General features: G+C 45.5%; 1 protein-coding gene across 3 annotated transcripts in view; it reads left to right on the top strand.

The window, feature by feature from the left end:
- The window catches only part of RYK (receptor like tyrosine kinase), a 128,323-nt gene that overhangs the window by 13,500 nt on the left and 100,378 nt on the right, over positions 1-14,445 (top strand). The window contains exon 2 of one of the 3 annotated variants that reach the window (XM_077291276.1): positions 1,658-1,768. The exons of the other annotated variants lie outside the window; for them this stretch is intronic. Within the exon in view, the coding sequence (XP_077147391.1) occupies positions 1,753-1,768 (16 nt within the window). The 5' untranslated portion in view covers positions 1,658-1,752. The remainder of the gene's footprint in view (positions 1-1,657; positions 1,769-14,445) is intronic. 3 annotated transcript variants of the gene reach the window in all.

The raw sequence follows: 14,445 nt of genomic DNA, 5'->3' as shown, positions 1-14,445 counted from the left end.
CCTACAGAAAGGGGAATGGTGTTCAGGCCGTTTTTCAAGTTGGACTAGCTGCTCTCCAGTCATGGTGTCCTCTGGGGTTATTTTACTGCCTCATTCTCCTCTAGCAGAGCAGGATTAAGACCTCGTCTGTTTCACTTCTGTCCATTTGCCAAGTTACTGTCCGATGTCTGTGGGATCTGTTATGTGCCTACGAACAGGAACTGCTGTGGGTTTGACGCTGCGTTTTTATGCATTGTCAAACCCACAGCGTCCAGATGTTACAGCATAGTGGATGGGATTTCATGTCCATTAGGGTCCATAGTCGCCTGCGGCCCAGCCGCGGAGACGGACTTTCCAGACCCAGTATGTTAATTTCTCTTGCGGAGACACTAGCAGCAGGTACAGTGCTCGGGCACTGCAGCATCACGGGGGTAAGCCCTTGGCTTCGGGGACTTCTCTGAACCTTACAGATATATTCATACACACACATACGGAGTGGACTCTCCTGCTAGCTTTGTTCATAAATTGTATAAATGTTAGTATTCATTCTGCCTAAAAATTAATGCTCAGAAAGTCACAATTACATTTAAGGCAACATTCACACTCCTGCATCTTTTTATATCATGAGAAATGGACCACTCTTTTTCTAGCCCATATGAATTGCTGCCTTGTTGTTTTGTATTTTATTTATTCTCTTTTTGGCTATTAACAATGGATCCGTGAAGCTTAGATGAAGTACAAAATATGTTTTCAGCAGATCATCCCTTTTATATGGTTTGCAAAACAGATGAAAGTCGTCCATGTCCCGAGTGTCTCTGACCGGACTGACGACCGCTTTTATCCTGATTTGTGTATAGATCAATTACACTGTTTGGTTCAGCACGTGGTGGTGTGAACGTAGCCTAAGGCTCATGCACGCTCTTCAGCTTTGTGGATATGCCATAATTGACTAGTAAATGCCAGTCCCACCTGTGGTCTCCAGAATACAGGGCCCCCCACTCCCAGTAACGGCAGCTGGTTTTGTGGTTTTACCGAAGGCATATTTAATCAAGCTGATAATTGGTAATAAGTGTTCATTAGAAATCTTGTTTTTTGGTTATTATTGGCTTGTGCAAGCATACCTCTCGGCAACACGTCCCCCCATATACACAGGACATGTGCTGCTGATGATTATATGCTATACGCACACAGCAATCATATTGACACTCGCTTGTGTGCATAGACGACTGCTCGCTTGTCTAAATAGGCTATTAAATGAGCCCCAGTAGTCTTGTATATATCAGATTGGCGGTCATCTGACATCCATGGTCAGCCTGTCTACCTCCCTGTACCCTCCACCTGGGTGCCATGTTTTGGGCTATGTTTGCAGTAGCGGGTTTTAAAGGATGGACACGCATTTCCATTCTGGGGATGGTGCCATAAATATGTAAGATGGGAATATCCCTTTTATGAAGTAGGACCGCTCTGATATATGCTGTACGTCAGATTTATTTTTTCTGACAGATTTTCTATTCTGTCACGTTATTACGGTAATTTGTCTGGTTTCAGCGTGAGTGGCCCCTACATGACTCATGTGCCATAAAATGACTCTAAAAGGGAATCCTCTGCCAATTAGCTGATGTAAGGCCTTGTTCACGTGTGCGATTGTCATGTACGTGCTCTACACTTTTTTTCACAGATAACACAGACTAGTTATACTCAGTGGCCCCTTGTCACCTTTTGGAGGATGTTGTGATTTCTGAAACAAACCTGCCAATTTAAGTGAATGGAGCCATGAAAAATATATACCGTAAGTTCATTTTTTAAAATTTATTTTTGAACTTTTATAGGTGCAGCAACACCAGATAAGTCCAATTTATGAATTTAATTATCCTGCATGGTAGAGGGGGGGGAAATACAAATTCACGATTTGCTGCTTTTTTGGTCACTGTATGTTCTCCAAAAATGCAATTAAAACATTGTACGTACGCCGGGCCATTACGCAAAAAAAAGCAATTGGCTGAAAAAATAGACTCGAAAAATGGCACCACAATCCAAAAATGGTTTTAGTTACTAAAAAAAAATAGTGTGGCATGGTCCTCTAGTGGTGTAAAGAGAACTTGTCTTTGTAAAAAATGCTATTTACCCGCAGATGTACAGTTAGGGCTCATGCAGACGTCCGTGGATTTCGGTCCGATCATTGATCGCAATGCTTGGACTGGCCAGGGATCTCCTGACCCGAGAGTGATGGCCTCATAGAAATATATGAAACGTTAATGCTCCAGTCCGTAATCAGACCGAAAGCCACAGATGTCTGCATGAGCCCTTAATCTGCAGATAAATAGCATTACAATGCTGCCTTCTTGAAAGTGCATGTATCGGGAGAAAAATTACTTTCCTCCCACGAGCCGCTGGCTTTCAGTCATGGGGGCATGCACAGAGTGGCTACAGTCACTGCTCGCTATACTGTAACGGTGTCTATAAGCACGACCTTGGGCTTTGATAGCTCGCTCTGCTGAGAGGGCTGTTAATCAGTGTCTCAGGGTGTACTTACATTATAGCGAGCAGTGACTGTAGCCGCTCTGTGCATGCCCCCATGACTGAAAGCCAGCGGGCTCCCTGGAGGAGATGCCTTCAGTAAGGAGGCTGTGCAGCATTGTTGTAATGCTATTTACCTGCAGATTAACTGTATATCTGCAGGTAAATAGCATTTTCCAAGGTGACAAGTTCCCTTTAACTGAGTAGAAGGCCATTGCAAACATTTTTTATTTTTTTTTTATTTTTTAATGGCTCAGGTTCCTAATCAGCCATTAGCTTGTTTAACAGGGCCCTAAAAAGTTATCTACTCTGCTCCATCTGTACATGATTTTTTTTTTCTTCATCTTCTTAGTGTTACCTCCTGCTCAGACACCCCTCGGCACATTTCCCTTTGATTGTGGGCTCAGTAAATGACTTGCACCCATAAACCCGAACATCTGCTCCCTTGCACAACATTCCTATATTCCTACAGTATCTACATTGTTTATGGGCCTTGTATCCGAGCCAGGGTTAGCTGCAATCTGCATAGGATATTGGATAATAGGAAGGCCGCTCGCTCACATGTTCTGTACTAGACCCTTACTAATGTGATTACTCCAGCCTCCAGTGATCCCTCATTGGACTTCCTTTGTTTCACCCCCCCACCCATGATTCAGTGAAGGGATAATGCAGGAAATCCGTTTGGGTCTTAAGATATGTATTTTGTACGAAGTGTGATTCTGCACTCTCCAGCTTAACGTCTTGAGTTTTATTGTGATCTTGGCACTCATACTTCAAAGAGAAATGAAACCTCCCTGAGAAATCTGGTTAACCACAAGGCCAGCGTAGACGGCGTTTCTCCTGCAGCACATTGCTTAGTGCTGACTAATGTGCTGTGTGCAGCGCGCAGAGCCGCGTTCCGTGTTCTGTATTGTATGTGTTAGGCCCCTTTCACACATCAGGTTTTTGCCATCAGTCACAATCCGTCAAATTTTGGATAACCGATCTGGCGAATGATGCCGCCGTATCAGGTTTTTTTTTTTCTGATAGACCTGTATTAGCGACGGATGGCTTCACTTTTCATCCTTTTTTTTTGCAGGATCCGTCGAAAATTGTTTATCCGGTGGCCGGAGAAAACCGACATATTAGCGTTTTTTGTTTCCTGTGAAATAACGGACAGCGATGGATCCGTTGCTGTCCGTCGTTTGCTAGAATGGAAGCCTATGGCGCCGGATCCGTCAAATGACGGAATCCGGCACGGATTCAAATTATTATTATTTTATTTATTTTTTTTACAGATCCAATTAGCTGGATCAGCTAGTTGGATCCGGCGAAAAAACGGATCTGTGTCATCAGTTTTTCACAATCTGTGACGGATCTGTGTTTTGTTTTTTTTTTCAAAAATTTGACGGATTGTGACTGATGGCAAACAACTGATGTGTGAAAGCAGCCTTATTCTCGTAAGAAGAAACCTTCTTATAACTTCTCATTTAACAGTAATGTACAGAAAGCACGTGGATGACGTCTGTGTGGTATCCATTTTATCGACTTTTATTGGCCAGTTTGATCTACAAGCATCAAAGTAAGGACTCAAATGTTTGTTTTTTTCAGAATGTCGGTCCATAAAAAAAGGTTGCGCAAAGGTTCGTTCATTGTAACGTTTCCATGATCTATCTGCAAAAATGAGGGATAGCATGTGTACCGTAAAAAACTAGTGTGTGAAAGAGACGGTTTTATCGGTTTTTCTCAGACGTGGAGGGAGAAAATTCGGATCAAAATCGGACATGTTTCAGATTCTTTCTGCTGACTACTCTGTCCAAGGAAAAGATTGGACATGTGCACAGCACTATATAATATAAGTACAATTGCTATCGGTGAAGACCACGGAAAGCACTCGTATGAGAAAATCAGTCACATCCACAAGCCATAAAGCTTAATACTGTATATGGTGGTAAAAGAACGGCATAGTGTTGCATGAGGCTTCATTTAGTCCACAATTAAAGTGAATCTGTCATCACATTTTTACATGTGTAGGTAGTAGTATGGCTTAATAGACGCTTGCCCCCTAATAAAAATACCTTTTTCTTAGAGATCCGATGCACCAATCAATGCTAAATTGAGCATAGAAACCATATGCACATCAGGGCGGGGGGCGCGTGAGGGGGAAGGGCGGGGGGCGCGTGAGGGGGAAGGGCGGGGGGCGCGTGAGGGGGAAGGGCGGGGGGCGCGTGAGGGGGAAGAGCGCTGGGCGGGGGGCGCGTGGGGGGGGAAGAGCGCTGAGCGGGGGCGCGTAAGGGGGGAAGAGCGCTGGGCGCGTGAGGGGGGTTTAAGAGCGCTGGGCGCGTGAGGGGGGTTTAAGAGCGCTGGGCGCGTGAGGGGGGGTTAAGAGCGCTGGGCGCGTGAGGGGGGGGGTTAAGAGCGCTGGGCGCGTGAGGGGGGGGGGGTTAAGAGCGCTGGGCGCGTGAGGAGGGGGGGTTTAAGAGCGCTGGGCGCGTGAGGAGGGGGGGGTTTAAGAGCGCTGGGCGCGTGAGGAGGGGGGGGTTTAAGAGCGCTGGGCGCGTGAGGAGGGGGGGGTTTAAGAGCGCTGGGCGCGTGAGGAGGGGGGGGTTTAAGAGCGCTGGGCGCGTGAGGAGGGGGGGGTTTAAGAGCGCTGGGCGCGTGAGGAGGGGGGGGTTTAAGAGCGCTGGGCGCGTGAGGAGGGGGGGGGTTAAGAGCGCTGGGCGCGCCAGTGCATGTGGATTGATGCATCCAAGGGGTCCCTCTTTGCACATGGCTTCTATGCAGGATTTCTCGTGCTGACACATTGTATCTCCACTTAGTACAGTATCATTTTTACTGGGGACAATTGCCTACACGATCTGTCACACGACTATTTTCATTTGTAAAATCCTGCTGATGCGTTCCTGTTAAACGTGGACTAAATAAAGCCTGATGTTTTCCTGGAATTCTGGAGCTTCTTGTTCTTTTGTGGCCACGTTTAGTCTGGTGCCTCCTAGGTCATATTTGGACCCTTGGTGAGAGTCCTGGCACGCTGCCGCTGTCTGTGTGGCTGAGGGCTTGCTGTGTAACCAGTGTTTCTCAGTATAATGGACATTTGTGTTTTCCATCTTTCCTAAATTGCTGTGATGTCCGTCTTCTCTCTTCTGTCTTGGTACCCTCCTGATTATTCTAGTATTTTTTAATTATATTACATAATGGTTTATTTATATATGCCCCCCTCGCTGCTATCACCGCATCCTCCCCTTTTGTGACGCCGTCATGGTCGAACATTACATCAGACTTTGTACCGTAACTGCAGGGATTTGTCTTTTTAAAGGGGTTGTACCGTAAACAATATTTTTACTCCAGATTGTTAAAGGGGTTGTCCCAGAGAACTTTGCTCAGGGGTCTGGATACGTGAAACGTTACAAACTTGGTTCTAGTCGCCTGCTCACACCCACCTGGATCCAGCACAGGCCACTCCATGGTCCTTGGGAAGTGGTTCCACCAACCGTCGGATCCCTACGGCCTGTGATTGGCTGCAGCAGTCAAGTGACTGGTGCAGCTTCTCATTGGATGTTTTTTGATAAGGTCGAGGTCACAGTGAAGTAATCTGTCTCTGGGGAGGACTTCTGACCACCAGCTTCACAGGTTGATTGTACACGTTGTGCACCAGTGAGTGGAATACTACATAATTAGACCTAACACTTTGGTCATGAAATGAACGTTTTGTCTTTTTCAAGTGTCTGACAACATGATCGGGCAGTCGTATACAAGAAGTATAACACTGAGTATCGGGACAGTTATGATTTTAGAAATTGAGGCTAGACCCTTCCAGGGCCACTGTTGGGTAGAAGCCATCCCAAAAGTGGCCACAAAGCTGGAAGCACACCGTTCATTCGCATTTATTGTTTGATGTAACACGAAGGCTTTAATTTCATTTGGGACTGGAACGTAGAATATTCTCCCCAGATGGTTATTCCTTCTCCAGCAAACTGTACAGTTGGCATGGTGTTTTTCAGAAGAAATCATTTTCCTGCCATCGGCCAAACTCCTATTACAAACATGTGGTGTGAAGTGAGCCTTAGTCTGTGAAGCGCGGGTCATCATTTCAGAAAATACATTTGCATTTCCGCCAAGCCCAGTGGACCACCACTCCATCTTTATTTCCATGTACACTGGCCAATTCCAGCCCAGGAATCCGCGCCAATCTATTGTACACAAGTCTGTTGTCATGTGCTTTAACCCCTTCATGACCCAGCCTATTTTGGCCTTAATGACCTTGCCGTTTTTTGCAATTCTGACCAGTGTCCCTTTATGAGGTAATAACTCAGGAACGCTTCAACGGATCCTAGCGATTCTGAGATTGTTTTTTCGTGACATATTGGGCTTCATGTTAGTGGTAAATTTAGGTCGATAATTTGAGTTTATTTGTGAAAAAAAAGGAAATTTGGAGAAAATTTTGAAAATTTCGCAATTTTCACATTTTGAATTTTTATTCTGTTAAACCAGAGAGTTATGTGACACAAAATAGTTAATAAATAACATTTCCCACATGTCTACTTTACATCAGCACAATTTTGGAAACAAATTTTTTTTTTGCTAGGAAGTTATAAGGGTTAAAATTTGACCAGTGATTTCTCATTTTTACAACAAAATTTACAAAACCATTTTTTTTAGGGACCACCTCACATTTGAAGTCAGTTTGAGGGTTCTATATGGCTGAAAATACCCAAAAGTGACACCATTCTAAAAACTGCACCCCTCAAGGTGCTCAAAACCACATTCAAGAAGTTTATTAACCCTTCAGGTGTTTCACAGCAGCAGAAGCAACATGGAAGGAATAAATTAACATTTAACTTTTTAGTCACAAAAATGATCTTTTCGCAACAATTTTTTTATTTTCCCAAGGGTAAAAGGAGAAACTGGACCACGAACATTGTTGTCCAATTTGTCCTGACTACGCTGATACCTCATATGTGGGGGTAAACCACTGTTTGGGCGCACGGCAGGGCTCGGAAGGGAAGGAGCGCCATTTGACTTTTTGAATGAAAAATTGGCTCCAATCTTTAGCGGACACCATGTCGCGTTTGGAGAGCCCCCGTGTGCCTAAACATTGGAGCACCCCCACAAGTGACCCCATTTTGGAAACTAGACCCCCCAAGGAACTTATCTAGAAGCATAGTGAGCACTTTAAAGCCCCAGGTGCTTCACAAATTAATCCGTAAAAATGAAAAAGTACTTTTTTTTCGCCAAAAAATTATTTTAGCCTCAATTTTTTCATTTTCACATGGGCAACAGGATAAAATGGATCCTAAAATTTGTTGGACAATTTCTCCTGAGTACACCGATACCTCACATGTGGGGGTAAACCACTGTTTGTGCACATGGTAAGGCTCGGAAGGGAAGGAGCGCCATTTGACTTTTTGAATGAAAAATTATCTCCATCGCTAGCGGACACCATGTCAGGTTTGGAGAGCCCCCGTGTGCCTAAACATTGTAGCTCCCCCACAAGTGACCCCATTTTGGAAACTAGACCCCCCAAGGAACTTATCTAGAAGCATAGTGAGCACTTTAAACCCTCAGGTGCTTCACAAATTGATCCGTAAAAATGAAAAGTTTTTTTCACTCAAAATTTATTTTAGCCTCAATTTTTTCATTTTCACATGGGCAACAGGATAAAATGGATCCTAAAATTTGTTGGGCAATTTCTCCTGAGTACGCCGATACCTCATATGTGGGGGTAAACCACTGTTTGGGTGCACGGCAAGGCTCGGAAGGGAAGGTGCGCCATTTCACTTTTTGAATGGAAAATTAGCTCCAATCGTTAGCGGACACCATGTCGCGTTTGGAGAGCCCCTGTGTGCCTAAACATTGGAGCTCCCCTACAAGTGACCCCATTTTGGAAACTAGACCCCCCAAGGAACTAATCTAGATTCATAGTGAGCACTTAAAACCCCCAGGTGCTTCACAGAAGTTTATAACGCAGAGCCATGAAAATAAAAAATTATTTTTCTTTCCTCAAAAATGATGTTTTCGCAACAATTTTTTTATTTTCCCAAGGGTATTAGGAGAAATTGGACCCCAAATGTTGTTGTCCAGTTTGTCCTGAGTACGATGATACCCCATATGTGGGGGTAAACCACTGTTTGGGCGCACGGCAGGGCTCGGAAGGGAAGGCACGCCATTTGGCTTTTTGAATGGAAAATTAGCTTCAATCATTAGCGGACACCATGTCGCGTTTGGAGAGCCCCTGTGTGCCTAAACATTGGAGCTCCCGCACAAGTGACCCCATTTTGGAAACTAGACCTCCCAAGGAACTAATCTAGATTCATAGTGAGCACTTTGAACCCCCAAGTGTTTTTTTTCTCAAAAATGATTTTTTAGCCCACAATTTATTTTCCCAAGGGTAACAGGAGTAATTGGACCCCAAAAGTTGTTGTCCAGTTTCTCCTGAGTACGCTGATACCCCATATGTGGGGGTAAACCACTGTTTTGGCACACGTCGGGGTTTGGAAGGGAAGTAGTGACGTTTTGAAATGCAGACTTTGATGGAATGCTCTGCGGGCGTCACGTTGCGTTTGCAGAGCCCCTGATGTGCCTAAACAGTAGAAACCCCCCACAAGTGACCCCATTTTGGAAACTAGACCCCCAAGTGAACTTATCTAGATGTGTGGTGAGCACTTTGAACCCCCAAGTGCTTCACAGAAGTTTATAACGCAGAGCCGTGAAAATAATAAATCATTTTTCTGTCCTCAAAAAAGATGTTTTAGCAAGCAATTTTTTATTTTCACAAGGGTAGCAGGACAAATTGGACCCCATTATTTGTTGCCCAGTTTGTTGTGAGTACGCTGGTACCCCATATGTGGGGGTAAACCACTGTTTGGGCGCACGTCAGGGCTCGGAAGGGAAGTAGTGACATTTGAAATGCAGACTTTGATGGAATGGTCTGCGGGCGTCACGTTGCATTTGCAGAGCCCCTGATGTGCCTAAACAGTAGAAACACCCAATAAGTGACCCGATTTTGGAAACTAGACCCCCCAAAGAACTTATCTAGATGTGTGGTGAGCACGTTCAACCCCAAGTGCTTCACAGAAGTTTATAACGCAGAGCCGTGAAAATAAAAAATAATTGTTCTTTCCTCAAAAATTATGTTTTGGCAAGTAATTTTTTATTTTTGCAAGGGTAATAGGAGAAATTGGACCCCAACAGTTGTTGCCCAGTTTATCCTGAGTACGCTGTTACCCCATATGTGGGGGTAAACCACTGTTTGGGCGCACGTCGGGGCTTGGAAGGGAGGGAGCACCATTTGACTTTTTGAAAGCAAGATTGGCTGGAATCAATGGTGGTGCCATGTTGCGTTTGGAGACCCCTGATGTGCCCAAACAGTGGAAACCCCTCAATTCTAACTTCAACACTAACCCCAACACACCCCTAACCCTAATCCCAACTGTAGCCCTAACCCTAATCACAACCTTAACCCCAACACACCCGTAACCCTAATCCAAACCCTAACCCCAACCCTAACCACAACTGTAACCCCAACACACTCCTAACCCTATCCGTAACCCTAACCACAAGCCTAATCTTAACCCTATTTCCAACCCTAACTCTAATTCCAACCCTAACCCTAAGGCTATGTGCCCACGTTGCGGATTCGTGTGAGATTTTTCCGCACGATTTTTGAATAATCTGCAGGTAAAAGGCACTGCCTTTTACCTGCAGATTTACAGCGGATTTCCAGTGTTTTTTTGTGCGAATTTCACCTGCGGATTCCTATTGAGGAACCGGTGTAAAACGCTGCGGAAACCGCACAAAGAATTGACATGCTGCGGAAAATACAACGCAGCGTTTCCGCACGGAATTTTCCGCACCATGGGCACAGCGGATTTGGTTTTCCATAGGTGTACATGGTACTGTAAACCTGATGGAAAACTGCTATGAATTCGCAGCAGCCAATCCACTGCGGATCCGCGGCCAATCCGCTGCGGATCCGCAGCCAAATCCGCACTGTGTGCACATGCCCTAACCCTACCCCTAACCCTACCCCTAACACTAACCCTTGTTCTAACCCTAGTTCTAACCCTAACCCTAGTGGAAAAAGAAAAAAAAAATATTTTCTTTATTTATTATTTTGCCTACCTATGGGGGTGATAAAGGGGGGGGGGGGGGTCATTTACTATTTTTTTTTATTTTGATCACTGTGAGGTTTTATCACAGTGATCAAAATGTACATGGAACGAATCTGCCGGCTGGCAGATTCGGCGGGCGCACTGCGCATGCGCCCGCCGTCTTGGAAGATGGCGGCGCCCAGCGAGGAGACGTACGGACACCGGGAGGATCGGTAAGTATGAAGGGGTGGTGGGGGGGTGGATCGGAGCACAGGGGGGGTGGATCCAAGCAAGGAGGGAGCGGACAGGAGGACGGGGGAGCGGACAGAGGGGACCGGACCACATAACGGAGGACTGGGGGGGCGATCGGTGGCGGTGGGGGGGGGGGCAGATCAGGTTTTCCAGCCATGGCCGATGATATTGCAGCATTGGCCATGGCTGGATTGTAATATTTCACTGTTTTTTTGGGTGAAATATTACAAATCGCTCTGATTGGCAGTTTCACTTTCAACAGCCAATCAGAGCGATCGTAGCCACGAGGGGGTGAAGCCACCCCCCCTGGGCTGAAGCACCACTCCCCCTGTCCCTGCAGATCGGGTGAAATTGGAGTTATCCCTTTCACCCGATCTGCAGGGACGCGATCACAGGTCGGATTGGCACCGACTTTCATGACGCAGCGTATGCGTCAAAGGTCGGGAAGGGGTTAATATCCCATTCACACGGGCCGACAAAACGGAGTACAGGACAATCCTCATTACAATTATTTTGTCCTCCCCCACCCCCTCAGTGTGTCCCACGCTTTAAATAAATCTGCTTTATCTTTGTTACTTCTTGGTATTTGTCTTTGACAAAACTTTGATATACTTCTCTCCGGTTTCAATGCATTTTTGATGTCTTTCCTCATCAAATGCAAGTGCATGGGAAAAAGCCACACAGAAACCTCAGCGTACCCACAAGAGAAATTCACGTTGCAGATTTTAAACAAGCAAAATAGGTCAGGATACGCTAAGTAGAAAATACAGTGGGAATGAGACTTCTAGAAATCCCATCCACATTGTTGGAAATGTAAGATTGTGTCAAAAACACACCAAAAGCTCATGGTGGGAAGTTAACTTTAGGGTGATCATTGTGACGACGTAGCCTTTGGAGTGATGTGCTGCCGACAAGAATTATTTATTTTGTGAGTGGTGGTATAAACGTCCTGGTCAACACATGATGATGCTTTTTTATGGCGAAACGTTTACACTAGCCAATGATTTTAAGATATGCAGACGCTTTACTACTTCTAATTGCACCAGAATCCTGGCACATACATGCTGTGTGCCACATTTATCAAGCTTTTACAACACTTATTTGTTTTCACCTCAAAATATATACAAAGTGGGCGTGGATAATGGTGAACATATAATCAATGCCTTCATCATGCAGACGCTGCTGACACACTTCATCCACGTGAGGCCTAGCATTGTCCTGCAATAGGAGGAACCCAGGGCTTCCTGTGTATGGTCTCACAAGGGGTCTGAGGATCTCATCCCGGTACCTGATAGCAGGCTGGGTACCTCTGGTGAGCACATAGAGGGCTGTGCGGCCCTCCAAAGAAATGCCGCCCCACACCATTACTGACCCACTGCCAAACTGGTCATCTGTCACATATGCTCAGTGTGAACTTGCTCCTTTCCATGAAGAGCACAGGGTACTAATCAGTAGTAATTGTGCTCTTACTCCACACCCATATGTCTCATGTCGGTGGATTATAGAGGCCGGGGTTTTTCTGTGTTTGCTGTAATACAGCGACACGACTGGCGATCCTTACAAGTGAGGGGCTCCGTGCGTCTGCAGCGGTACTGCTCTCTATCACAGACGGACTCTAGTGATTGTTGGCAGCGTGACTAGAGCTGGGCTGTAGACCCTCCTCCGCCTCCTCCATATAAGACTAATGTGAACTATGGGGGCCTTTTCCGTATTGGCAGCGTCATGTACCAGCTGCTTCATTGTTCTGGCAGCATTGTGATCCTGAGCCGCAGCCGTGTATTACTTTTATTCTTCTCTTGCCTTCTGGCTAAATTGTCCATGACAATGTTTTGTGGAGGTGAAATGACACGTAAATAGTTTGGTGATGTACTTTAAAGTCATTGCTCAAAGGCTTTATCTTAGGAACGCCATTGTGAATGTGCCCTATTCCAGCATATGGAAATTATACAGGGGGCCCAAAGCTCGACGCCCCTCTTCATGATACCCAATAGTGAGCCGCTGCATAACAGTACCTGGTGGAGTAGGACCATCCGTGTGTAACATGGGCCACCTTTCATACGAGTGACTCATTAGCTTGCGGTGACTGCTATATGTGTGGCTGTCCATGGCTTCCCCTGCTGTCAGCTGCTGATTACTAGGGTTGTGCCTGACTTGTGGGGCAGAAAGCCTTGGTATCAGCTGCTCTGCCGAGATCTGTCTGTGAGGACCGTGACTGATCATGTGTGACCATCCATATTTGGCCCATTAGGTAGATGTGCACATTTCTGTATGCTTTGAACACCAGGTGGCGCCGTACTATAAGTACCGTAGATCTCATAACTCTTTTATAGAGAGCTATTTTAACAGCTGGAGGGCATTGCAGTGGTATTTGCTGCTGGGCTGACCCTGAATATTCTTTCCTGGGAAAGAACACAAAAAACTAGTCTCAGAAAATGGAGACTCAAACCAATTTTTTTTTTTCTAACAGTGGTGAATTAATGTAAAAGGGACTGAGGCAAAAGTGTTAGTTGTTATTGATTGTGACGGCAGACTATTGAATGAGGACCGTGTGTGGTGCACGCTCTATCACGATTCCCTGGTATTCCTGGTGCAAGCTGTCGGTCATGTGACCGCACATGTATGCGATTTGCGGTCACATGCCAACTAGACCTATCTGACTTCTCTCAATTCACTTCTATTGCGTCAAGCTGAACTCGACTAGTCGGCATGTGAAGCATGTGTCACATGACTGCCCGCTCATACCCATAATACCAGAGAATTGTGACAGCCTGCACCCCACGCACTGTCACCATTCAATAGTTTGCACACTTTTTGTTCCAAGCCTGGCAACCCCTTTAATTACTAAAATGTGTATATAAAAACCTTGGTATCACCGTAATTGCACTGACCTTGATAATCCATATTGCAAGGTAATTTTTCTGCAATAATAAAGTTGAGTTTTCACCTAATTTGGAATTTTGTGTGTGGGGCGCGTTCTTCATGACTGCTGCGCGATCTCTGACTGACACAGTGGTTACGGCATCAGAAGTGACCATACCAGAGGTAAATCAGTAGTAAGTGCCGTGCTGGCCATCTGCCCGGGACGTGGATCAAGAATCTGGTTGTATGCCGCCATTATTCCGTGTGTGGGGCTGCACATAAAGGATCTATTAATGTCATACATTACTCGGCTGATTTAATAAGTTCCGCTCTGATCTGCTCTCTCTCCAAGCTGCTTTTGGGTGAATCATTTAATAGCAATTTCACAGCTTCCTGCTCAGAGGAGACATTTGTTAAATGCCTTCGACTACAACAGTGAAATCGGAGAGGAAGATGGTTTTCCTACACACACAGGCTCCTGCCCTCATCTTTCAATCACCACATGTTTCTGGGGGTTAGGGAGGGGGCGCTGCCTATTATCTGACATATGAGCTATTTTGTTTAAATATAGGATCATTCGGGACAGAGAACAAATCTGTTTTGTTTTTTTTGAGGCTGTTAAAGAGGAAGAATGGTTTTGTGTAATCCAGGTTTGAGCTTGCACAAAATACTTTTATGGTTTGGATCCCCAGTACCGACTTTTATTACCAGCAGGAAAGATTCCTATGATGTGTTAAGCTCCGAAAACCCGCAGTCAGGTGGCCACAAT

The sequence above is a fragment of the Ranitomeya variabilis genome, chromosome 2 (genome assembly GCF_051348905.1).
Source record: "Ranitomeya variabilis isolate aRanVar5 chromosome 2, aRanVar5.hap1, whole genome shotgun sequence".
NCBI classification, from domain to species: Eukaryota; Metazoa; Chordata; class Amphibia; order Anura; family Dendrobatidae; genus Ranitomeya; species Ranitomeya variabilis.
This window is presented reverse-complemented; position numbering and strand designations above follow the sequence as displayed.